Source organism: Periophthalmus magnuspinnatus, chromosome 1 (genome assembly GCF_009829125.3).
Source record: "Periophthalmus magnuspinnatus isolate fPerMag1 chromosome 1, fPerMag1.2.pri, whole genome shotgun sequence".
Taxonomy (NCBI): Eukaryota; Metazoa; Chordata; class Actinopteri; order Gobiiformes; family Gobiidae; genus Periophthalmus; species Periophthalmus magnuspinnatus.
The window spans coordinates 6323578-6349706 of NC_047126.1; the positions used below are offsets into that span (position 1 = coordinate 6323578).

Here is a 26129-nt window from a genome sequence, read left to right on the forward strand (position 1 = left end):
TGTAGGTGTGTATCATTTTAAAACATACCACATAGTCTGCTCTTTGTCACAGGCCTTTATCGGGACGGTTTTCACTTGTTTTTGAACATTGATGCAGGAACATTTACCATATTTTCCGTCGCACTTTTTTTTTCATAGTGTGGCCGAGGGTGCGACTTATACTCAGATGCGATTTATATGTGAAATACAGTTGTTCCTCGCTATAAAAAGTGTATAAAGTGTGTGGTGAGGGGTTTTACAGCTGCAAAACATATAGAATAAGTGTAAAAAATAAAGCTGATACTTCACAGATTTCGCCTGTTGCGGGTTATTTTTAGAACGTGACCCCTACAATAAACGAGGGACCACTGTATATGGTTTTTTTCTTCATTATTATGCATTTTTTGGCTGGTGCGACTTATACAGTAATACAAGTAAAGTAATGACTAGCCGCCCCAGAACTGAGATGTGGGAAAAAAAGGGCTTTTGGCTGTTTTGCTCCTCAAATTTATTTCAAGGACAAGAAAAATTGGATACTTTGGTGCCACAAATGCAATTCAGTAACACACCTGCATCTGTTTTTAATGTTTTAAATGGACTCATCATCATCATTTCCATCTTTGCAACATCTTCCTAACAACACATAGTCCTCTAGTTTTGGAGTTTGTTGGCTCTGGTGGACAGTTTAGCCATAAAACATTGCTTTTGGAGATGTTTTTGTTTCATACCGTGGGTTTCTTGTCTCGTTGTCTCTCAAAGCTGACTTTACGCTCCATCAGTTTCGCTGCGTTGTCCTTCACAAACGACAGATTGCTCAGCTCCTCCATGATGCTGTTTTGAACTTCTGCCATGTTGGATAAAGGAGCCTGGACATACGCAAAAAAAAAACTCTTATTATTTACAGCGTTTAATAAAATGCATGAATGTTTTGGGTTTGCTAGATGAACTAACCGGTAGTTGGTGCAACGATGGAGCTGGCAGTAGAAGTTTCTCCATCAGCTGTTTTAAAAGAGCCACTAAATAAACGACACAGTTGATGAGGATGGCGTGAGCGGCCATGTTGAATCTCTGAAGTTCCTCCACCAGCATGGCGTTAAGAGCCTCGTAGTCTCTCCTGGCGGGGCCCTGGTCATCTGGGACGGTGGATGGATTGGAGGGAGAGGGGGATGCTGATGGTGAAGATGATGATGATGATGGCGGTGCCGCGAGTGAGGAGGATCGTTCCAGGCGGCTGCAGTAGTCCAGTAGTTTGTCGTAGCGCTTCTGGATGAGCTTCTGTGGAGCTGTGAACATGCCCTGCAGAGAGGACAGCGGAGCGAGGACCAGCTGCTCCACACTGTCTTTCTACGGGACGGAAACAGGAGGAGAGGAAGTGTTTGTCATGTTTAGAGTGAATTTATTAATCCCAAAAAAGAAACATCTCATGTAGTCACTCACTCACAAACGTTTTTATAGAATCGTTTAAATCTTCATAATAACATGCAAACAAACAATAAAGGTGAAAGTTTTTAAGTTATAGACTCGCACACACACACACATATATATACACACACATTTTTATCTTATTTTTCTCCTTTAAAGGTCAACAAATATGTGTAGACTTTCAAGCGCTTCCAGGCGAGGTAGTGATTTTTTACATTTTATACACTGTAGTGATTTGAGATGGTTTTCTGCCAATTGTCTTTTGAAAACCGTAAAAACACGCTTTACTTTTTCCTGTTTTCATGAACGAAAGCAGCTAGATAATTATTAATAATTCAGACTGCCTCCTCTTGAAGTGTGAGTTCTTTCTCTTTCTACCCACTGTCCTTACCCAGTATTTATTTCAATGCATCCAATTTGTATTTTATTAAAAACAAATCGATTTCATTATTAAACTACAGGCTTCACCGTTACTGACCAATCTGAAATAATCGGCAGTCGTGGCTGCACTTTTAAAGGTGCACTATGTGACTTTTCAGGTGGGCGGTCTACCTGTTTGTCTTCATCAAGATGTCAGTTTTTTGTCTGGAATGATCCACAGCCTGGCATTAAACTTATACATATTGAATTTACAATCACAGTAACTTACAGCTGTCGTTAATGCTCACAAATACCTAGAATAATGTGCGTTGTTACTATGAGCGTGGTCACCTCTGTTTGCAATAAAAGGCTCTGTGCTATGCAGCTATAATAAGAAAAGTAAAGTAAAGAACAGAAATTAATTCAAATAAAGACTGTCCAATTATGTTTAAATATAGAATACTTAAGTTTGTGGGATTACAGCTCTGTCCACTGCCTCATCTTTAAATATTTGTTCATTTTAGTGTCACTTTGCACAAACCTCAGAGAAATACACCTGGACAGGAAGTAGTCACACTAACAGTGAGGCTCCCTGACGCTGCTGTGACCCCCAGACCTTATTACTAACACCATCACCTGCTTGTCTGAATTCCCTCTAACGCCACAATAAGAAACATTCAAGACAAAAGCAACGACATCTCCATGGAGACGAGCAAACGGCAGACTCTGTACAACAGCAGGGACATCGAGATGGTTGGAAGGAACACAATTGACGACTGTTACTCAGCTGGCAAACAAAGCAGATCTTGTGAGGAGCAGAGCAGAGCTGAGATCAGGTTTATACAAACACAATGACGTTATTGTACTCGGTCGAGGATGGTTCTGTAAAGTGATCGTGGCGTATTGAAGGTCGACGTACTTACTGTGCATTAAAACGACTTACAAAGTGCTTGTAGGGGTCATTTCCGTTGTGATGATAAAGCCCGTTTTTGTTATTCTTGTTGAACTCTTTAATAATATTTTCCATGTCGTGGGCATTCTGGACGGCCACAGATACCATTTCCTGTCCACATGAATTAAAATTAACATAAATAATAAAATGTATTTGTATTTGTTTCACAGATTTAGCACAAACCTGGATTTCTTGCACGTAACACTGGACGTTCTTGACCATCTGCCTGACCGCTTTCTCCAGACTCCTGAAGAGCTTCTCCTCTCGGTCAAAGACTTCATCTCTCACCTGGAATAAAGAAATAAGGTTTGTGTTTTTCTTCTGTAGATTACATTCATGTTCATTATGTTTTTGTTTTGTTATTTGTTTTACCTGTGGCTCAACTCCTGTGAGAATCTTGAGAAATCCTGCAAACCTGTCTCCTTTCTTCCGGATAGAGTGGATGTTAAACTTGTGAAACTTGCCCCTCAGTGTGCCTTCGTCTTCTGATCGTTTATATTTCATAACTGCACAAAAAACGCACAAAAATAATAGAGGTGTGACTGAAAAGACACGGGATAGTACTACGTAAAGAGTATCATTTGGTTAGACTTGATGTAGAACTCACAGAAGGAGCTGGAAATGTTGAGGATCGATTATTACAACACAGTTTGGTTATTTAAGTAAAAGTATAGAGACCAGTGAAACAAAAAAACTCAAGTAAAAGTTAAATTACCACATGAAAAAAATCTATTTCAGTAAAAGTATTAAAGTACCTGTTTACAAATGAACTTAAAGAGTAAAAAGTAAAAGTTTTTCACGTAGATTTTGAGTCTTATGAAGCTTCAAATGCAGTGATTTTGATACAGATTCGTTCTGAATTTTAATGAATCACTCGTGTTTTTATTTGTATATTTTTTATGGCTCAAATTCTGAACATGTTAAAAATAAAGCAGCTCTCAAACTATAATAAAAAATACTTTTACTTTTCAGTCCTGTTAAAAAATGTAGTTCTAATCAATCAAAATGTGTGTGATTTAATTTAATTTAATTTAATTTAATTTAATTTAATTTAATTTAATTTAATTTAATTTAATTTAATTTAATTTAATTTAATTTAATTTAATTTAATTTAATTTAATTTAATTTAATTTAATTTAATTTAATTTAATTTAATTTAATTTAATGTTTTAGCTTTGTTATGTAAAAATGAAAAGGTCTGTATGCATTTGTTGTTGACAGTATAATATTTGTTCACACATCAATAATACTGCTCTCAAATATATAAAAGTATCCACTTTAAAATGTACTTCGACCACTCTTACAAGAGTGCATTTTCATATTTCAGAGATAAAGTTGACGGGACCAGTTGAAAAATACTGAAAATACTATAAATTACCAATGTCCTTGCGTCTCTTAAACTCGTTAATGTTGATGTTTATGATTTTGGCGGCGGTGAAAGCCTCCTGCACCGGCTGATAGTCTGGATGGTTTTCCGGAGTGGTCTGCCAAAGCTCTCCGAGAAGCAGCGGGTACTTCATGATCCTCTGCACCGGCTTGATCAGCAGCGAGCCCATGTTCAACAAGTTTGGTTTACTCCTGCAAATATGTACATAAGACACGTGTTTAAGACGATGTGTTTATGACGGTGTTCCCTTAGTCTAGGTCAGGGCTGTCCAAACTACGGGCCCAGGGGCAAAATGCGGCCCTCAGATCAATTTTTGTCGGCCCTCATGTCTCCTCCTAAACTCACCCAATTGATCAGGAAGTATTTTTTACTACAAACTGAAGCATTTCTACCTCTATAACCTGAGTAACATCACATTACATTGTGACACAGACCTAAAAATAATCTTCCAAGTCTTATTAACGGTACAATGTCGCTGTCAAACCCGCTTCAAATATGTTTCAGTATGCGGCTTTCGGTGGAAAAAAGTTTGGACACCCTCACTCTAGGTTGTATTTTGTCCTGTATTTCTCGTCTCACCTACCCCCTATCTCCGCCCACTGCTCTGTACCCGCGATAACGTGAAAGATTTAGACTCTGGATCATACATATTGGGTTAAAAATGCCACATAGCCATTTTTCAACACGGAAAACACATTGAAAATCTGTTACTTGCTACAAATAATCTCCGTACTTCTGCAATTTTGAACAGGAAGTCAATCAGCCTGTTTCTATTATTAAGCCATTTTAGATTAATATTATGATTTTTCAATGAATAAAATGCAAAAACCATGATTTACACATGTTATAGTTTAATATTAAGTACGTATTTAAAATGTAGTGTTGAAAATATGCGTTGCGTTTGTGAATACTTACTCTCTTTCATAGATTTTCCTGAAAGAAAGTTAAAAGAGACAGTCACTTTTACAGCACAGTGCGTGTTTATAAAAGCAGTTGAGGAAGTAGCTGGATCTTACTTCAGTGCTAATACACATGCAGTCAAATGTTTCTTTACTTCTTCCTCTTTCTCGTAAGCTTTCAGAGCCACGTTGGCGTCATCGTGGTGGTAGCAGTAAACCTTGTACACGTCCTCTAGAGCTGCCTTGGCCTGGATGAAAACTTCTCCTACAACATTAAAACAGTATTAAGACAAAAGTAACTCACTGAAACATGTATTTGAGCATGACATTACGGCTCAAAATTGAATAAAAACATAAAAAATAGACATGATTTATTTGATTTGTAATGTTTTGTGACACTGTAGGTTAGAAAAGTGGCTTATTTCCTGGTTTTGAGTCACAGAACGAACACATTTTTATTTAATTTTCTATATTCAACCATATTTTTTACTGAATCGATCTCAATTATAACTTTGATTAATTACACAGCCCTGATATATCGTGTTTTCTGCAATTTATGTGTGAAATATAAGTTTTTTTCTTCATTATTATGCTTTTTTTTTTTTTTTTAGCTGGTGCGAATTATACTCCAGAAAATACGATATACAGAATAGTTTATAGTGATGATGTACCAATGATGACTGCTTCTGGATCAGGCTCGGTCATTGCTTCCTGCAGCCTCTGGTACAAAGCTGCTGATACTTCACACACTGTCTCCATGTTTGTGAAGAGACGATCCACATCAACAACCTGCTTAAACGTAAAACATATTCTCAAAAAATACTCTTTAAATATCTCTGGACGTGTTTAAAATCTGATCCTGTGTGTTTATTTGCTTCGTACCTGCATGTTCCTCAGGGGCTGGACCACTTCTCTGATGCACAGCTCCAGGTCCGTCAGGAAGTCCTTCTCAGTCTGTACCAGCTCCTGGATGACCTTTGACCTGCGCTTCATCTTCCTCGAGCGCACCTCCTCGGGATCAAGCGCTGGAGAGGTGGGCGTGGACAGGTCGAACGGCATCAGCTTCTCTGCGGTAGACGAAACGCGAAACATATTCACTTTCAACACTGTAACTTCAATAAGGAAATACATTTAAATCAGTGATAGACTTTGTAATTAGACATTCGTAGCTGAAGATTTGAATGACACTGTATTACAAAGCGTGATTTCTTTTTTAAACAAGAGACAAAATCAGTCACGTTACACACATACATAGAATTAGGATTGGATAAAATGATCTGGTTCTATGTAAAAATACTATTTGTTCTGTACATTTTATATGGACAAGTTGCAAGGAAACGGCCCAGCAAATTCACAATAATATCTCTCTGTATTTTTTATCTATATTGACATCAGTTTGTTCCCCATGCGCTCTGTCGTGCCTCAAGCCAGACCCAAACATGATCGTCCAATCAGATTTGTTATTATGTGAAACGAAAGAGCTCATTGGTCGTCTGATGCACAAATAAAATCACATTTCTCTCACCTCAGACTAGTCTACTGCTTCTTTCCTTGATTCTGCAGATATTCACCATGTTTTTTCAGTCTCCTGTGATATTTTTTCCTTTCCTTTTTCCTCATAAGCAGCCATATTTGTTTTGATACAGTCGGACCACGCTCTGATTGGCTGATCCACCTGTCAATCACACTGGGATGATTGACACACGTCTCACATCTTCGTAAAGTATTAAAGACGTGTGTTTTCGGGATCGCAGACAAACAAGGAGGTGAAATCATAGTTTTTTTGTGACATAATCATGATATTTCCATTCCAAAAAACTAATTTGGCAGAATTTGACTTTTATATATTTGCCTCAGAACTTCCATTTAGACAAAAATCCTTTTATAATACTGTATACTGTAATACTGAGATAAGTGCAGGTGGTGGTTATCTGTCCTGTCTCGCTGAGCAGGAACTTGCTGAGAATTAGTCCAGCCTGAGTCATATATTTTAATCTTTTCACGTTTAAAGATAAAATGAAACACGACTTCACTAAATCCAGTTACGGTGTTTAATCTGCAGGCCGTAGCAGGTCACAGGCACTTCTATTTGTAATAATAATAATAATACATTTTATTTATATAGCGCTTTTCAAGATACTCAAAGTCACAATACATACAAGAATAAAATATCACAAAATTTACAACATAAAATCAAACATTAAAAGCAATGAAATAGTAATTATTATTATTATTATTATTATTATTATTGTATTATTGTTATTAGGCCCGAGCCTGGGACTCCGTCCCGGCGAGGGACTCATTAAAACCGCGTCCGGAGCGTGGAAAATGGCAAAAATCAAGTAGTAAACACGCCCCGACATGGCAGTGAGTGGTGTCAAAAATTAGAACTCGACGAGCTCTAATTGTCACAAAAGACCCCGAGAAAAAATAACGAAAGACGACTCGGTAGCGCCACCTCAAACTTTGATTTTCATGGGGCCAATGGGAGCCCGACTCGGAAAAAAGTCGACGTAAAAATCCGAAACTCACATCAAAAAATAGAACATGTCGGGACATGACAAAAATGATATTATGGCCCCGCCCTAAAATGTACAGGAAGTCGGCCATTATGGATCAAACCCGTGAACGGCAAAAGTGCACACCCTCGCATTCAAGACATTTTCTCGCACAGTTTTCATCACAAACACTTCAAATTTGGCCAAATCCCACTAAACCCATGTGTGATTAAAGATTATCAATTACATTTTGATTATGACTTTGGGTGTGGTCAGAGTGAATTTTCAACAAAATCGCAAATTTATGAATATTTAAAAAAAATATTTCTCGTTCACACATTTTTTGTTGGGAAAACGCTAATACAGCGTTTATGCACATTTGTGAGCTGAACACAATGATATGCAAATCAAGGCACTCTCTCACAAAATGGCTCTCTAGCGCCCTCTTCAAATTTCATTTTCAAAAATTAGTAGAAGACAAACGCTTTGACGTGGACGTGTGAAAAAAATCACAGAGGCCTTATTTGTGATGGGGCACAATGTGAGAAAGTCACATGACTGTAGCTGTTATGGTTTAGGAGAAAAATAATGGGTGGAAAATGCGTTTCCATTATTATTATTATTATTAGGCCCGAGCCTGGGACTCCGTCCCGGCGAGGGACTCATTAAAACCGCGTCCGGAGCGTGGAAAATGGCAAAAATCAAGTAGTAAACACGCCCCGACATGGCAGTGAGTGGTGTCAAAAATTAGAACTCGACGAGCTCTAATTGTCACAAAAGACCCCGAGAAAAAATATCGAAAGACGACTCGGTAGCGCCACCTCAAACTTTCATTTTCATGGGGCCAATGGGAGCCCGACTCGGAAATAAGTCAACGTAAAAATCTGAAACTCACATCAAAAAATAGAACATGTCGGGACATGACAAAAATGATATTATGGCCCCGCCCTAAAATGTACAGGACGTCGGCCATATTGGATCAAACCCGGGAACGACAAAAGTGCACACCCTCGCATTCAGGACATTTTCTCACACAGTTTTAATCACAAACACTACAAATTTGGCCAAATCCCACTAAACCCATGTGGGATTAAAGATTAACAATTACATTTTGATTATGACTTTGGGTGTGGTCAGAGTGAATTTTCAACAAAATCGCAAATTTATGAATATTTAAAAAAAATATTTCTCGTTCACACATTTTTTGTTGGGAAAACGCTAATACAGCGTTTATGCACATTTGTGAGCTGAACACAATGATATGCAAATCAAGGCACTCTCTCACAAAATGGCTCTCTAGCGCCCTCTTCAAATTTCATTTTCAAAAATTAGTAGAAGACAAACGCTTTGACGTGGACGTGTGAAAAAAATCACAGAGGCCTTATTTGTGATGGGGCACAATGTGAGAAAGTCACATGACTGTAGCTGTTATGGTTTAGGAGAAAAATAATGGGTGGAAAATGCGTTTCCATTATTATTATTATTATTAGGCCCGAGCCTGGGACTCCGTCCCGGCGAGGGACTCATTAAAACCGCGTCCGGAGCGTGGAAAATGGCAAAAATCAAGTAGTAAACACGCCCCGACATGGCAGTGAGTGGTGTCAAAAATTAGAACTCGACGAGCTCTAATTGTCACAAAAGACCCCGAGAAAAAATATCGAAAGACGACTCGGTAGCGCCACCTCAAACTTTCATTTTCATGGGGCCAATGGGAGCCCGACTCGGAAATAAGTCAACGTAAAAATCTGAAACTCACATCAAAAAATAGAACATGTCGGGACATGACAAAAATGATATTATGGCCCCGCCCTAAAATGTACAGGACGTCGGCCATATTGGATCAAACCCGGGAACGACAAAAGTGCACACCCTCGCATTCAGGACATTTTCTCACACAGTTTTAATCACAAACACTACAAATTTGGCCAAATCCCACTAAACCCATGTGGGATTAAAGATTAACAATTACATTTTGATTATGACTTTGGGTGTGGTCAGGGTGAATTTTCAACAAAATCGCAAATTTATGAATATTTTAAAAAAATATTTCTCTTTCACACATTTTTTGTTGGGAAAACGCTAATACAGCGTTTATGCACATTTGTGAGCTGAACGCAATGATATGCAAATCAAGGCACTCTCTCACAAAATGGCTCTCTAGCGCCCTCTTCAAATTTCATTTTCAAAAATTCGTAGAGGACAATCGATTTGTCGTGGACGTGTGAAAAAAATCACAGGGGCCTTATTTGTGATGGGGCACAATGTGACAAAGTCACATGACTGTAGCTGTTATGGTTTAGGAGAAAAATAATGGGTGGAAAAAAAATTTCCATTATTATTATTATTATTATTATTATTTTGGTGGCCGAATTGAAGCCACTTTTGATCCCCTGAACGTTAACGAAAAGTCAATTTTATTGGACCCAAAATTCAAGTTTGGCGAAAAATTTATTATTTTGATGTTCAAAAAAATTATTCTTTCAAAATGACTCAATAGCGCCACCTCAAAAATCAAAATGCATTACGTCAATGAGAGACCTTTTTCATCGTAGACAAATGAAAATTGGTACAAACATAGAACATATCAAGACAAGTAAAAAATGATATTATGACCCCGCCCTAAACCCTACAGGAAGTCGGCCATTGTGGGCGGAACCCCATTTTTTCAAAATTTTACCTCTCACATTTGAATTTTTTGCACCATGGATTTTCATTCAAGAATCTTGCAAATTGGTCAAAATGAACTAGACACATGTGGGATTATAGGGAACTGTCTTGAATTTTTCTACATCAAAAAATGTGGGTGTGGCCAGCAATCAAAGAAAAAAACTATATTTAGAAGTGTTAAAGTGCGCGTAACTCACACATGCAGTGTCCTATTTCCCGGCATTAATATACATTTTTTTCAAAATGTGAATCTGAACACATACATATAGAATTTGCATAGGTCAGACATTATATTGCTCCACAGCGCCCCCTTGAACTTTTGAATTGGACCAAAAAAATTACTTTGACATAAACATTCGAAATTCGGCATGGACATGTGGCTTGGCACACTGAACACAAAAGCCAATGAGAACATACCTCTGTCTGCAACTATGTTGCCGTGGTAACATCATAAATGTGTCATTGAAATGAATGGGGTTCAGAGGACTCGACTTTGTTGTAGACTAAATAGATGCTCTACACTCACCAAACTATGTTCTAAAAATCAAGATTGGCAAAAAAATGTGCATTTTGATGTTCAAAAAAAATACCGTTTCAAAATGACTCAATAGCGCCACCCCAAAATTTGAAATACATTACGGCAATGAGAGACCTTTTTCATCGTAGACAAATGAAATTTGGTACAAACATAGAACATGTCAAGACAAGTAAAAAATTATATTATGACCCCACCCTAAACCCTACAGGAAGTCGGCCATTGTGGGCGGAACCCCATTTTTCCAAAATTTCACCTCTCACATTTGAATTTTTTACGCCTCGAATTTTAATTCCACAAACATGAAAATTGGTCAAAATGAACTACACCCATGTGGGATTATAAGCAACTCTTTTGGAATTTTCTAAGTTATAAAATGTGGGTGTGGCCAGCCTGCAAAGAAAAAAGATGTATTTTTAAGGTTTTAAATGCGTGTAACTCACACAGTTAGTGTCCTATGTCCCGGAAGGAATATACTTTTTTATTCAAACTGTTGTTCTGAACACATAGATATACAATTTACACAGGTCAGACAATAAATTGCTCCACAGCTCCCCCTTGAACTTTTGAATTGGACCAAAAAAATTACTTTGACATAAACATTTGAAATTTGGCATGGACATCCCTATTGCTATACTGAACAAAAAAGTCAAAGACACCATACCTCTATTTTTAAAGGTGTTGCCATGGCAACGTCTGACAGTTCTCATTGAAATACATGGGTTTTGGATAACTGGGATGAAAAATTATTACTTTGTCATAGACCATTGAAATTTGGTACACATTTTCCTCTCATCATACGGAACAAAAAAGCCAATGAAAACATACCTCTATTTTCAACTATGTTACCGTGGTAACATAATAAATGTGTCATTGAAATGAATGGGGTTCAGAGTACTGCACTTTGTTGTAGACTAAATAGATGCTCTACACTCATCAAACTATGGCCTAAAATTCAAGGTTGGCAAAAAATGTTGTATTTTCATGTGCAAAAAATTAATGTTTCAAAATGACTCAATAGCGCCACCTCAAATGTTCAAATACATTAAGGCAATGAGAGACCTTTTTCATCGTAGACAAATGAAATTTGGTACAAACATAGAACATGTCAAGACAAGTAAAAAATTATATTATGACCCCACCCTAAACCCTACAGGAAGTCGGCCATTGTGGGCGGAACCCCATTTTTCAAAAATTTCACCTCTCACCTTTGAATTTTTTACACCTCAAATTTTCATTCGAGAAATATGAAAATTGGTCAAAATGAACTACACCCATGTGGGATTATAAGCAACTCTTTTGGAATTTTGTAAGTTATAAAATGTGGGTGTGGCCAGCCTGCAAAGAAAAAAGCCATTTTGTACAGTTTTAAATTGCATGTAACTCAAACAGTTAGTGTCCTACGTTCCGGTATGAATATACTTTTTTATTCAAAGTGTTGATCTGAACACATAGATATACAATTTACATAGGTCAGACAATACATTGCTCCACAGCGCCCCCTTGAACTTTTGAATTGGACCAAAAAAATTACTTTGACATAAACATTTGAAATTTGGCATGGACATCCCTATTGCTATACTGAACAAAAAAGTCAATGACACCATACCTCTATTTTCAAAGGTGTTGCCATGGCAACGTCTGACATTTCTCACTGAAATACATGGGTTTGGGATAACTGGGATGAAAAATTATTACTTTGTTGTAGACCATTGAAATTTGGTACACATATTCCTCTCATCATACGGAACAAAAAAGCCAATAAGAACATACCTCTATTTTCAACTATGTTGCCGTGGTAACATAATAAATGTGTCATTGAAATGAATGGGGTTCAGAGTACTGGACTTTGTTGTAGACTAAATAGATGCTCTACACTCATCAAACTATGGCCTAAAATTCAAGATTGGCAAAAAAGTTTGTATTTTGATGTTCAAAAAAATTTACGTATCAAAATGACTCAATACCGCCACCCCAAAATTTGAAATACATTGCGGCAATGAGAGATCTTTTTCATCGTAGGCAAATGAAATTTGGTACAAACATAGAACATGTCAAGACAAGTAAACAATTATATTATGACCCCACCCTAAACCCTACAGGAAGTCGGCCATTGTGGGCGGAACCCAATTTTTTCAAAATTTTACCTCACACATTTGAATTTTTTGCGCATTGGATATTCATTCAAGAAACTTGCGAATTGGTCAAAATAAATTAGACACATGTGGGATTATAGGCTACTCTCCTAAATGTTTTTAAGTTATAAAATGTGGGTGTGGCCAGCCTTCAAAGAAAAAAGACGTTTTTTGAAATTCTAAATTGTCCGTAACTTGAACATGCTGTGTCCTATTTTCCGGCATTAATATACGTTTTGTTTAAAATCTTATTTTGAGTGCATAGATATGCAATTTACACACATCAAATATTACATTGCTCCACAGCGCCCCCTTGAAATTTTAAATGGTACACAAAAAAATTACGTTGTCACAAACATTTGAAATTTGGCATGGACATCCCTATTCCTATACTGAACAAAAAAGTCAATGACAGCATACCTCTATTTTCAAAGGTGTTGCCATGACAACATCTGACATTTCTCATTGAAATACATGGGTTTTGGTCAACAAGGATGAAAAATTATTACTTTGTCATAGACCATTGAATTTTGGTACACATATTCCTCTCATCATACTGAACAAAAAAGCCAATGAACACATACCTCTATTTACAACCGTTCAGGCGTAAAAATGTGATAAATGGTGTCATTGGAATGAATGGAGTAGTATTACTCAGTCGCTGATTTTGGGGGGGGGACGATGTAAGCGGGAACGAAAGGCAGGATCTCCGCGGTGGCGTGTACCCCGCGGTTGCAAGGGGTGGCGAGGGCCTTTATCACTGCTTGCAGTTTTAATTATTATTATTATTATTATTATTATTATTATTTTGGTGGCCGAATTGAAGCCACTTTTGACCCCCTGAACGTTAACGAAAAGTCAATTTTATTGGACCCAAAATTCAAGTTTGGCGAAAAATTTATTATTTTGATGTTCAAAAAAATTATTCTTTCAAAATGACTCAATAGCGCCACCTCAAAAATCAAAATGCATTATGTCAATGAGAGACCTTTTTCATCGTAGACAAATGAAAATTGGTACAACCATAGAACATGTCAAGATAAGTAAAAAATTATATTATGACCCCACCCTAAACCCTACAGGAAGTCGGCCATTGTGGGCGGAACCTCATTTTTTCAAAATTTTACCTCTCACATTTGGATTTTTTGCGCCTTGGATTTTCATTCAAGAAACTTGCAAATTGGTGAAAATGAACTAGACCCATGTGGGATTATAGGCAACTGTCTTGGATTTTTCTATATCATAAAATGTGGGTGTGGCTAGCCTGCAAAGAAAAAAGCAATATTTTGAAGTGTTAAAGTGTGCATAACTCACACATGCAGTGTCCTATTTCCCGGCATTAAAATACATTTTGTTTAAAATCTTGATCTACACAAAATGATATACAATTTACATATGTCAGAATTTTTTTTGCTCCACAGCGCCCCCTTGAACTTTTGAATTGGACCAAAAAAATTACTTTGACGTAAACATTTGAAATTGGGCATGGACATTTGGCTTGGCAAACTGAACAAAAAAGTCAATAAGAACATATCTCTAATTTCAAAGGTGTTGCCATGGCAACGTCTGACTTTTCTCATTGAAATACATGGGTTTTGGTTAACTGGGATGAAAAATAATTACTTTGTCATAGACCATTGAAATTTGCTACACATATTCCTCTCATCATACTGAACAAAAAAGCCAATGACAACATACCTCTATCGGCAACTATTATTAGGCCCGAGCCTGGGACTCCGTCCCGGCGAGGGACTCATTAAAACCGTGTCCGGAGCGTGGAAAATGGCAAAAATCAAGTAGTAAACACGCCCCGACATGGCAGTGAGTGGTGTCAAAATTTAGAACTCGACGAGCTCTAATTGTCACAAAAGACCCCGAGAAAAAATAACGAAAGACGACTCGGTAGCGCCACCTCAAACTTTGATTTTCATGGGGCCAATGGGAGCCCGACTCGGAAAAAAGTCGACGTAAAAATCCGAAACTCACATCAAAAAATAGTACATGTCGGGACATGACAAAAATGATATTATGGCCCCGCCCTAAAATGTACAGGACGCCGGCCATATTGGATCAAACCCAGGAACGACAAAAGTGCACACCCTCACATTCAGGACATTTTCTCGCCCAGTTTTCATCACAAACACTTCAAATTTGGCCAAATCCCAATAAACCCATGTGTGATTAAAGATTAACAATTACATTTTGATTATGACTATGGGTGTGGTCAGGGTGAATTTTCAACAAAATCGCAAATTTTGGAATATTTCAAAAAAATATTTGTCTTTCACACATTTTTTGTTGGGAAAACGCTAATACAGCGTTTATGCACATTTGTGAGCTGAACGCAATGATATGCAAATCAAGGCACTCTCTCACAAAATGGCTCTCTAGCGCCCTCTTCAAATTTCATTTTCAAAAATTCGTAGAAGACAATCGATTTGTCGTGGACGTGTGAAAAAAATCACAGAGGCCTTATTTGTGATGGGGCACAATGTGAGAAAGTCACATGCCTGTAGCTGTTATGGTTTAGGAGAAAAATAATGGGTGGAAAAAAAAATTCCATTATTAGGCCCGAGCCTGGGACTCCGTCCCGGCGAGGGACTCATTAAAACCGCGTCCGGAGCGTGGAAAATGGCAAAAATCAAGTAGTAAACACGCCCCGACATGGCAGTGAGTGGTGTCAAAAATTAGAACTCGAGGAGCTCAAATTGTCACAAAAGCCCCCGAGAAAAAATATCGAAAATCGACTCGGTAGCGCCACCTCAAACTTTCATTTTCATGGGGCCAATGGGAGCCCGACTCGGAAAAAAGTCAACATAAAAATCCGAAACTCACATCAAAAAATAGAACATGTCGGGACATGACAAAAATGATATTATGGCCCCGCCCTAAAATGTACAGGAAGTCGGCCATATTGGATCAAACCCGGGAACGACAAAAGTGCACACCCTCGCATTCAGGACATTTTCTCGCACAGGTTTCATCAGAAACACGTCAAATTTGCCCAAATCCCACTAAACCCATGTGTGATTAAAGATTATCATTTACATTTTGATTATGACTTTGAATATGGTCAGGGTGAATTTTCAACGAAATCGCAAATTTTGGAATATTTCAAAAAAATATTTCTCTTTCACACATTTTTTGTTGGGAAAACGCTAATACAGCGTTTATGCACATTTGTGAGCTGAACGTAATGCTATGCAAATCAAGGTACTCTCTCACAAAATGGCTCTCTAGCGCCCTCTTCAAATTTCATTTTCAAAAATTCATAAAAGACAATCGATTTGTCGAGGATGTGTGAAAAAATTCACAGGGGCCTTATTTGTGATTGAGCACAATGTAAGAAAGTCACATGACTGTAGCTGTTATGGTTTAGGAGAAAAATAATGAGAGGAAAATGCGTTTCCATTATTAGGCCCGAGCCTGGGACTCCGTCCCGGCGAGGGACTCATTAAAACCGCGTCCGGAGCGTGGAAAATGGCAAAAATCAAGTAGTAAACACGCCCCGACATGGCAGTGAGTGGTGTCAAAAATTAGAACTCGACGAGCTCTAATTGTCACAAAAGACCCCGAGAAAAAATATCGAAAGACGACTCGGTAGCGCCACCTCAAACTTTGATTTTCATGGGGCCAATGGGAGCCCGACTCGGAAAAAAGTCGACGTAAAAATCCGAAACTCACATAAAAAAATAGTACATGTCGGGACATGAAAAAAATGATATTATGGCCCCGCCCTAAAATGTACAGGACATCGGCCATATTGGATCAAACCCGGGAACGACAAAAGTGCACACCCTCGCATTCAGGACATTTTCTCGCCCAGTTTTCATCACAAACACTTCAAATTTGGCCAAATCCCACTAAACCCATGTGTGATTAAAGATTATCAATTACATTTTGATTATGACTTTGGGTGTGGTCAGGGTGAATTTTCAACAAAATCGCAAATTTATGAATATTTTAAAAAAATATTTCTCTTTCACACATTTTTTGTTGGGAAAACGCTAATACAGCGTTTATGCACATTTGTGAGCTGAACGCAATGATATGCAAATCAAGGCACTCTCTCACAAAATGGCTCTCTAGCGCCCTCTTCAAATTTCATTTTCAAAAATTCGTAGAGGACAATCGATTTGTCGTGGACGTGTGAAAAAAATCACAGGGGCCTTATTTGTGATGGGGCACAATGTGACAAAGTCACATGACTGTAGCTGTTATGGTTTAGGAGAAAAATAATGGGTGGAAAAAAAATTTCCATTATTAGGCCCGAGCCTGGGACTCCGTCCCGGCGAGGGACTCATTAAAACCGCGTCCGGAGTGTGGAAAATGTCAAAAATCAAGTAGTAAACACGCCCCGACATGGCAGTGAGTGGTGTCAAAAATTAGAACTCGACGAGCTCTAATTGTCACAAAAGACCCCGAGAAAAAATATCGCAAGACGACTCGGTAGCGCCACCTCAAACTTTGATTTTCATGGGGCCAATGGGAGCCCGACTCGGAAAAAAGTCGACGTAAAAATCCGAAACTCACATCAAAAAATAGAACGTGTCGGGACATGACAAAAATGATATTATGGCCCCGCCCTAAAATGTACAGGAAGTCGGCCATATTGGATCAAACCCGTGAACGGCAAAAGTGCACACCCTCGCATGGCAAAAGTGCACACCCTCGCATTCAGGACATTTTCTCGCCCAGTTTTAATCACAAACACTTCGAATTTGGCCAAATCCCACTAAACCCATGTGTGATTAAAGATTATCAATTACATTTTGATTATGACTTCGGGTGTGGTCAGGGTGAATTTTCAACAAAATTGCAAATTTTGGAATATTTCAAAAAAATATTTGTCTTTCACACATTTTTTGTTGGGAAAACGCTAATACAGCGTTTATGCACATTTGTGAGCTGAACGCAATGATATGCAAATCAAGGCACTCTCTCACAAAATGGCTCTCTAGCGCCCTCTTGAAATTTCATTTTCAAAAATTCATAGAAGACAATCGATTTGTCGTGGACGTGTGAAAAAATTCACAGGGGCCTTATTTGTGATGGGGCACAATATGAGAAAGTCACATGACTGTAGCTGTTATGGTTTAGGAGAAAAATAATGGGTGGAAAAAAAATTTCCATTATTATTATTATTATTATTATTAGGCCCGAGCCTGGGACTCCGTCCCGGCGAGGGACTCATTAAAACCGCGTCCGGAGCGTGGAAAATGGCAAAAATCAAGTAGTAAACACGCCCCGACATGGCAGTGAGTGGTGTCAAAAATTAGAACTCGACGAGCTCTAATTGTCACAAAAGACCCCGAGAAAAAATAACGAAAGACGACTCGGTAGCGCCACCTCAAACTTTGATTTTCATGGGGCCTATGGGAGCCCGACTCGGAAAAAAGTCGACGTAAAAATCCGAAACTCACATCAAAAAATAGTACATGTCGGGACATGACAAAAATGATATTATGGCCCCGCCCTAAAATGTACAGGACGTCGGCCATATTGGATCAAACCCGGGAACGACAAAAGTGCACACCCTCGCATTCAGGACATTTTCTCGCACAGTTTTCATCACACACACTTCAAATTTGGTCAAATCCCACTAAACCCATGTGTGATTAAAGATTATCAGTTACATTTTGATTATGACTTTGGGTGTGGTCAGGGTGAATTTTCAACAAAATCTCAATTTTTGGAATATTTCAAAAAAATATTTCTCTTTCACACATTTTTTGTTGGGAAAACGCTAATACAGCGTTTATGCACATTTGTGAGCTGAACGCAATGATATGCAAATCAAGGCACTTTCTCACAAAATGGCTCTCTAGCGCCCTCTTCAAATTTCATTTTCAAATATTCGTAGAAGACAAACGCTTTGATGTGGACGTGTGAAAAAAATCACAGGGGCGTTATTTGTGATGGGGCATAATGTGAGAAAGTCACATGACTGTAGCTGTTATGGTTTAGGAGAAAAATAATGGGTGGAAAAAAAATTTCCATTATTATTATTATTATTATTATTATTATTATTATTATTATTATACTTACCGCTTTGAAGTCATTTTTGACCCCCTGAACGTTAACGAAAACTCAAATTTATTGGACCCAAAATTCAAGTTTGGTGAAAAATTTATTATTTTGATGTTCAAAAAAATTATTCTTTCAAAATGACTCATTAGCGCCACCTCAAAAATCAAAATGCATTACGTCAATGAGAGACCTTTTTCATCGTAGACAAATGAAATTTGGTACAAACATAGAACATGTCAAGACAAGTAAAAAATTATATTATGACCCCACCCTAAACCCTACAGGAAGTCGGCCATTGTGGGCGGAACCCCATTTTTTCAAAATTTTACCTCTCGCATTTGGATTTTTTGCGCCTTGGATTTTCATTCAAGAAACATGCAAATTGGTCAAAATGAACTAGACCCATGTGGGATTATAGGGAGCTGTCTTTGATTTTTCTACATCATAAAATGTGGGTGTGGCCAGCCTGCAAAAAAAAAATCAATAATTTGAAGTGTTAAAATGTGCATCACTCACACATGCAGTGTCCTATTTCCCGGCATTAATATACATTTTGTTTAAAATCTTGATCTACACAAAATGATATACAATTTACATATGTCAGATTTTTTTCTGCTCCACAGCGCCCCCTTGAACTTTTGAATTGGACCAAAAAAATTACTTTGACGTAAACATCTGAAATTTGGCATGGACATTTGGCTTGGCAAACTGAACAAAAAAGCCAATGACAACATACCTCTGTCTGCAACTATGTCACCGTGGTAACATAATAAATGTGTCATTGAAATGAATGGGGTTCAGAGTACTAGACTTTGTTGTGGACTAAATAGATGCTCTACACTCATCAAACTATGGCCTAAAATTCAAGATTGGCATAACAAGTTGTATTTTCATGTGGAAAAAAATTAACGTATCAAAATGACTCAATAGCGCCACCTCAAAATTTGAAATACATTATGGCAATGAGAGACCTTTTTCATCGTAGACAAATGAAATTTGGTACAAACATAGAACATATCAAGACAAGTAAAAAATTATATTATGACCCCACCCTAAACCCTACAGGAAGTCTGCCATTGTGGGCGGAACCCCATTTTTCCAAAATTTTACCTCTCACATTTGGATTTTTTGCGCCTTGGATTTTTATTCAAGAAACTTGCAAATTGGTCAAAATGAACTAGACCCATGTGGGATTATATGGAACTGTCCTGGATTTTTCTACATCATAAAATGTGGGTGTGGCCACCAATCAAAGAAAAAAGCAATATTTTGACGTGTTAAAGTGTGCATAACTCACACATGCAGTGTCCTATTTCCCGGCATTAATATACATTTTGTTCAAAATCTTGATCTGAGTGAATAGATATGCAATTTACACATATCAAAGACTACATTGCTCCACAGCGCCCCCTTGAAAATTTTAAATGGCATGTAAAAACATTACTTTGTCACAAACATTTGAAATTTGGCATGAACATCCCTATTCCTATACTGAACCAAAAAGTCAGTGACACGATACCTCTATTTTCAAAGGTGTTGCCATGGCAACGTCTGACATTTCTCATTGAAATACATGGGTTTTGGATAACTGGGATGAAAAATTATTACTTTGTCATAGACCATGGAAATTTGGTACACATATTCCTCTCATCATACTGAACAAAAAAGCCAAAGAAGATATACCTCTATTTCTAACCGTACAGTCGTGACAATGTCATAAATGCTCTCATTGGAATGAATGGAGTAGTATTACTCAGTTGCTGATTTTGGGGGGAGGAGCGATGTAAGCGGGAACGAAAGGCAGGATCTCCGCGGTGGCATGTACCCCGCGGTCGCAAGGGGTGGCGAGGGCCTTTATCACTGCTTGCAGTTTTAATTATTATTATTATTATTATTTTGGTGGCCGAATTGAAGCCACTTTTGACCCCCTGAACGTTAACGAAAAGTCAATTTTATTGGACCCAAAATTCAAGGTTGGTGAAAAATTTATTATTTTGATGTTCAAAAAAATTATTCTTTCAAAATGACTCAATAGCGCCACCACAAAATTTGAAATACATTGCGGCAATGAGAGACCTTTTTCATCGTAGACAAATGAAATTTGGTACAAACATAGAACATGTCAAGACAAGTAAAAAATTATATTATGACCCCACCCTAAACCCTACAGGAAGTCGGCCATTGTGGGCGGAACCCCATTTTTTCAAAATTTTACCTCTCACATTTGGATTTTTTGCGCCTTGGATTTTCATTCAAGAAACATGCAAATTGGTCAAAATGAACTAGACCCATGTGGGATTATAGGGAAATGCCTTTGATTTTTCTACATCATAAAATGTGGGTGTGGCCAGCCTGCAAAAAAAAAATCAATAATTTGAAGTGTTAAAATGTGCATCACTCACACATGCAGTGTCCTATTTCCCGGCATTAATATACATTTTGTTTAAAATCTTGATGTACACAAAATGATATACAATTTACATATGTCAGATTTTTTTCTGCTCCACAGCGCCCCCTTGAACTTTTGAATTGGACCAAAAAACTTACTTTGACGTAAACATCTGAAATTTGGCATGGACATTTGGCTTGGAAAACTGAACAAAAAAGCCAATGAGAACATACCTCTGTCTGCAACTATGTCACCGTGGTAACATAATAAATGTGTCATTGAAATGAATGGGGTTCAGAGTACTGGACTTTGTTGTAGACTAAATAGATGCTCTACACTCATCAAACTATGGCCTAAAATTCAAGATTGGCAAAACAAGTTGTATTTTTATGTGGAAAAAAATTAATGTATCAAAATGACTCAATAGTGCCACCTCAAAATTTGAAATACATTACGGCAATGAGAGACCTTTTTCATCGTAGACAAATAAAATTTGGTACAAACATAGAACATGTCAAGACAAGTAAAAAATTATAATATGACCCCACCCTAAACCCTACAGGAAGTCGGCCATTGTGGGCGGAACCCCATTTTTTCAAAATTTTACCTCTCACATTTGGATTTTTTGCGCCATGGATTTTCATTCAAGAAACTTGCAAATTGGTCAAAATGAACTAGACACATGTGGGATTATAAACAACTCTTTTGGAATTTTCTAAGTAATAAAATGTGGGTGTGGCCAGCCTGCAAAAAAAAAGCAATATTTTGAAGTGTTAAAGTGAGCATAACTCAAACATGCAGTATCCTATTTCCCGGCATTAATATACATTTTGTTTAAAATCTTGATCTAAACAAAATGATATACAATTTGCATATGTCAGAATTTTTTTTGCTCCACAGCGCCCCCTTGAACTTTTGAATTGGACCAAAAAAATTACTTTGACATAAACATTTGAAATTTGGCATGGACATCCCTATTGCTATACTGAACAAAAAAGTCAATGACACCATACCTCTATTTTCAAAGGTGTTGCCATGGCAACGCCTGACATTTCTCATTGAAATACATGGGTTTTGGATAACTGGGATGAAAAATTATTCCTTTGTCATAGACCATTGAAATTTGGTACACATATTCCTCTCATCATACGGAACAAAAAAGCCAATGAGAACATACCTCTATTTTCAACTATGTTACCGTGGTAACATAATAAATGTGCCATTGAAATGAATGGGGTTCAGAGTACTGCACTTTGTTGTAGACTAAATAGATGCTCTACACTCATCAAACTATGGCCTAAAATTCAAGATTGGCAAAACAAGTTGTATTTTTATGTGGAAAAAAATTAATGTATCAAAATGACTCAATAGTGCCACCTCAAAATTTGAAATACATTACGGCAATGAGAGACCTTTTTCATCGTAGACAAATAAAATTTGGTACAAACATAGAACATGTCAAGACAAGTAAAAAATTATAATATGACCCCACCCTAAACCCTACAGGAAGTCGGCCATTGTGGGCGGAACCCCATTTTTTCAAAATTTTACCTCTCACATTTGGATTTTTTGCGCCATGGATTTTCATTCAAGAAACTTGCAAATTGGTCAAAATGAACTAGACACATGTGGGATTATAAACAACTCTTTTGGAATTTTCTAAGTAATAAAATGTGGGTGTGGCCAGCCTGCAAAAAAAAAGCAATATTTTGAAGTGTTAAAGTGAGCATAACTCAAACATGCAGTATCCTATTTCCCGGCATTAATATACATTTTGTTTAAAATCTTGATCTAAACAAAATGATATACAATTTGCATATGTCAGAATTTTTTTTGCTCCACAGCGCCCCCTTGAACTTTTGAATTGGACCAAAAAAATTACTTTGACATAAACATTTGAAATTTGGCATGGACATCCCTATTGCTATACTGAACAAAAAAGTCAATGACACCATACCTCTATTTTCAAAGGTGTTGCCATGGCAACGCCTGACATTTCTCATTGAAATACATGGGTTTTGGATAACTGGGATGAAAAATTATTCCTTTGTCATAGACCATTGAAATTTGGTACACATATTCCTCTCATCATACGGAACAAAAAAGCCAATGAGAACATACCTCTATTTTCAACTATGTTACCGTGGTAACATAATAAATGTGCCATTGAAATGAATGGGGTTCAGAGTACTGCACTTTGTTGTAGACTAAATAGATGCTCTACACTCATCAAACTATGGCCTAAAATTCAAGATTGGCAAAACAAGTTGTATTTTCATGTGGAAAAAAATTAACGTATGAAAATGACTCAATAGCGCCACCTCAAAATTTGAAATACATTACGGCATTGAGAGACCTTTTTCATCGTAGACAAATGAAATTTGGTACGAACATAGAACATGTCAAGACAAGTAAAAAATTATATTATGTCCCCACCCTAAACCCTACAGGAAGTCGGCCATTTTGGGCAGAACTCCATTTTTCCAAAATTTTACGTCTCACATTTGGATTTTTTGCGCCTCGGCTTTTCATTCAAGAAACTTGCCAAATGGTCACAATGAACCAGACACATGTGGGATTATAGCGAACTGTCTTGGATTTTTCTACATCATAAAATGTAGGTGTGGCCAGCCTGCAAAGAAATAAGCAATATTTTGAACTATTAAATTGCGCGTAACTCACACATGCAGTTTCCTATTTCCCGGCATTAATATACATTTTGTTTACAATATTGATCAGCACCAAATGATATACAATTGTGTCCTTTTTTTTTTTTTGGCTCCACAGCGCCCCCTTGAACTTTTGAATTGGACCAAAAAAATTACTTTGACATAACCATTTGAAATTTTGCAGGGACATTTGGCTTGGCAAATTGAACAAAAAAGTCAATGAGTACATACCTCTATTTTCAACTCTGTTGCCGTGGTAACATAATAAATGTGTCTTTGAAATGAATGGGGTTCAGAGTACTGGTCTTTGTTGTAGACTAAATAGATGCTCTACACTCATCAAACTATGGCCTAAAAATCAAGATTGGAAAAAATAAGTTGTATTTTGATGTTCCAAAAAATTAAAGTATCAAAATGACTAAATTTTTGAGGTGGCGGTATTGAAATACATTACGGCAATGAGAGACCTTTTTCATCGTAGACTATTTAAATTTGGTATATACATAGAAGATGTCAAGACAAGTAAAAAATTATATTATGACCCCACCCTAAACCCTACAGGAAGTCGGCCATTTTGGGTGGAACCCCATTTTTTCAAAATTTTACCTCTGACATTTGGATTTTTTGCGCCGTGGATTTTCACTCAAAAAACTTGCAAATTGGTGAAAATGAACGAGACCCATGTGGGATTATAGGGAACTCTCTTGGATTTTTCTACATCATAAAATGTGGGTGTGGCCAGCCTTCAAATTAAAAAGCAATATTTTGAAGTGTTAAAGTGTGCATAACTCACACATGCAGTGTCCTTATTCCCGGCATTAATATACATTTTGTTTAAAATCTTGATCTGCACGAAATGATATACAATTTGCATGTGTCAGAATTTTTTTTGCTCCACAGCGCCCCCTTGAACTTTTGAATTGGACCAAAAAAATTACTTTGACGTAAACATTTGAGATTCGGCAAGGACATTTGGCTTGGCAAACTGAACAAAAAAGCCAATGACAACATACCTCTATTTGCAACTATGTTACCATGGTAACATAATAAATCTGTCATTGAAATGAATGGGGTTCAGAGTACTGGACTTTGTTGTAGACTAAATAGATGCTCTACACTCATCAAACTATGGCCTAAAATTCAAGATTGTCAAGAAATGTTGCATTTTGATGTTCAAAAAAATTTACATATCAAAATGACTCAATAGCGCCACCTCAAAATTTGAAATACATTGCGGCAATGAGAGACCTTTTTCATCGTAGAAAAATGAAATGTGCTACAAACATAGAACATTTCAAGACAAGAAAAAAATTATATTATGACCCCACCCTAAACCCTACAGGAAGTCGGCCACTGTGGGCGGAACCCAATTTTTTCAAAATTTTACCTCTCACATTTGAATTTTTTTCGCATTGGATTTTCATTCAAGAAACTTGCAAATTGGTCAAAATGAACTAGACCCATGTGGGATTATAGACTACTCTTCCTAGTTTTTTTAAGTTATAAAATGTGGGTGTGGCCAGCCTGCAAAGAAAAAAGCAATATTTTGAACTATTACATTGCGCGTAACTCACACATGAAGTGTCCTATTTCCCGGCATTAATATACATTTTTTTCAAAATGTGGATCTGAACACATACATATACAATTTGCGTAGGTCAGACAATATATTGCTCCACAGCGCCCCCTTGAACTTTTGAATTGGACCAAAAAAATTACTTTGACATAAACATTTGAAATTTGGCACGGACATTTGCTTGGCAAACTGTGCAAAAAAGCCAATGAGAACATACCTCTGTCTGCAACTATGTTACCGTGGTAACATAATAAATGTGTCATTGAAATGAATAGGGTTCAGAGTACTGCACTTTGTTGTAGACTAAATAGATGCTCTACACTCATCAAACTATGGCCTACAATTCAAGATTGGCAAAAAAACATGTTGTATTTTCATGTGGAAAAAAATTAACGTATCAAAATGACTCAATAGCGCCACCTCAAAATTTGAAATACATTACGGCAATGAGAGATCTTTTTCATCGTAGACAAATGAAATTTGGTACAAACATAGAACATGTCAAGACAAGTAAAAAATTATATTATGACCCCACCCTAAACCCTACAGGAAGTCGGCCATTGTGGGCGGAACCTCATTTTTTCAAAATTTTACCTCTCACATTTGGATTTTTTTCGCATTGGATTTTCAT

The 26129-nt window shown here is 37.3% G+C and overlaps 1 protein-coding gene across 1 annotated transcript in view; it reads right to left on the reverse strand.

Annotated features, from left to right (window-relative positions):
- The window catches only part of arhgef38 (Rho guanine nucleotide exchange factor (GEF) 38), a 39301-nt gene that overhangs the window by 3511 nt on the left and 9661 nt on the right, over positions 1-26129 (reverse strand). Inside the window, exons 2-11 of the mRNA XM_033966668.2 lie at positions 5882-6066; positions 5671-5788; positions 5117-5264; positions 5016-5033; positions 4092-4291; positions 3086-3219; positions 2897-3001; positions 2705-2824; positions 931-1323; positions 708-845 (exon numbers count right to left, since the gene is read on the reverse strand). Of these exons, the coding sequence (XP_033822559.1) occupies positions 708-845; positions 931-1323; positions 2705-2824; positions 2897-3001; positions 3086-3219; positions 4092-4291; positions 5016-5033; positions 5117-5264; positions 5671-5788; positions 5882-6066 (1559 nt within the window). The remainder of the gene's footprint in view (positions 1-707; positions 846-930; positions 1324-2704; positions 2825-2896; positions 3002-3085; positions 3220-4091; positions 4292-5015; positions 5034-5116; positions 5265-5670; positions 5789-5881; positions 6067-26129) is intronic.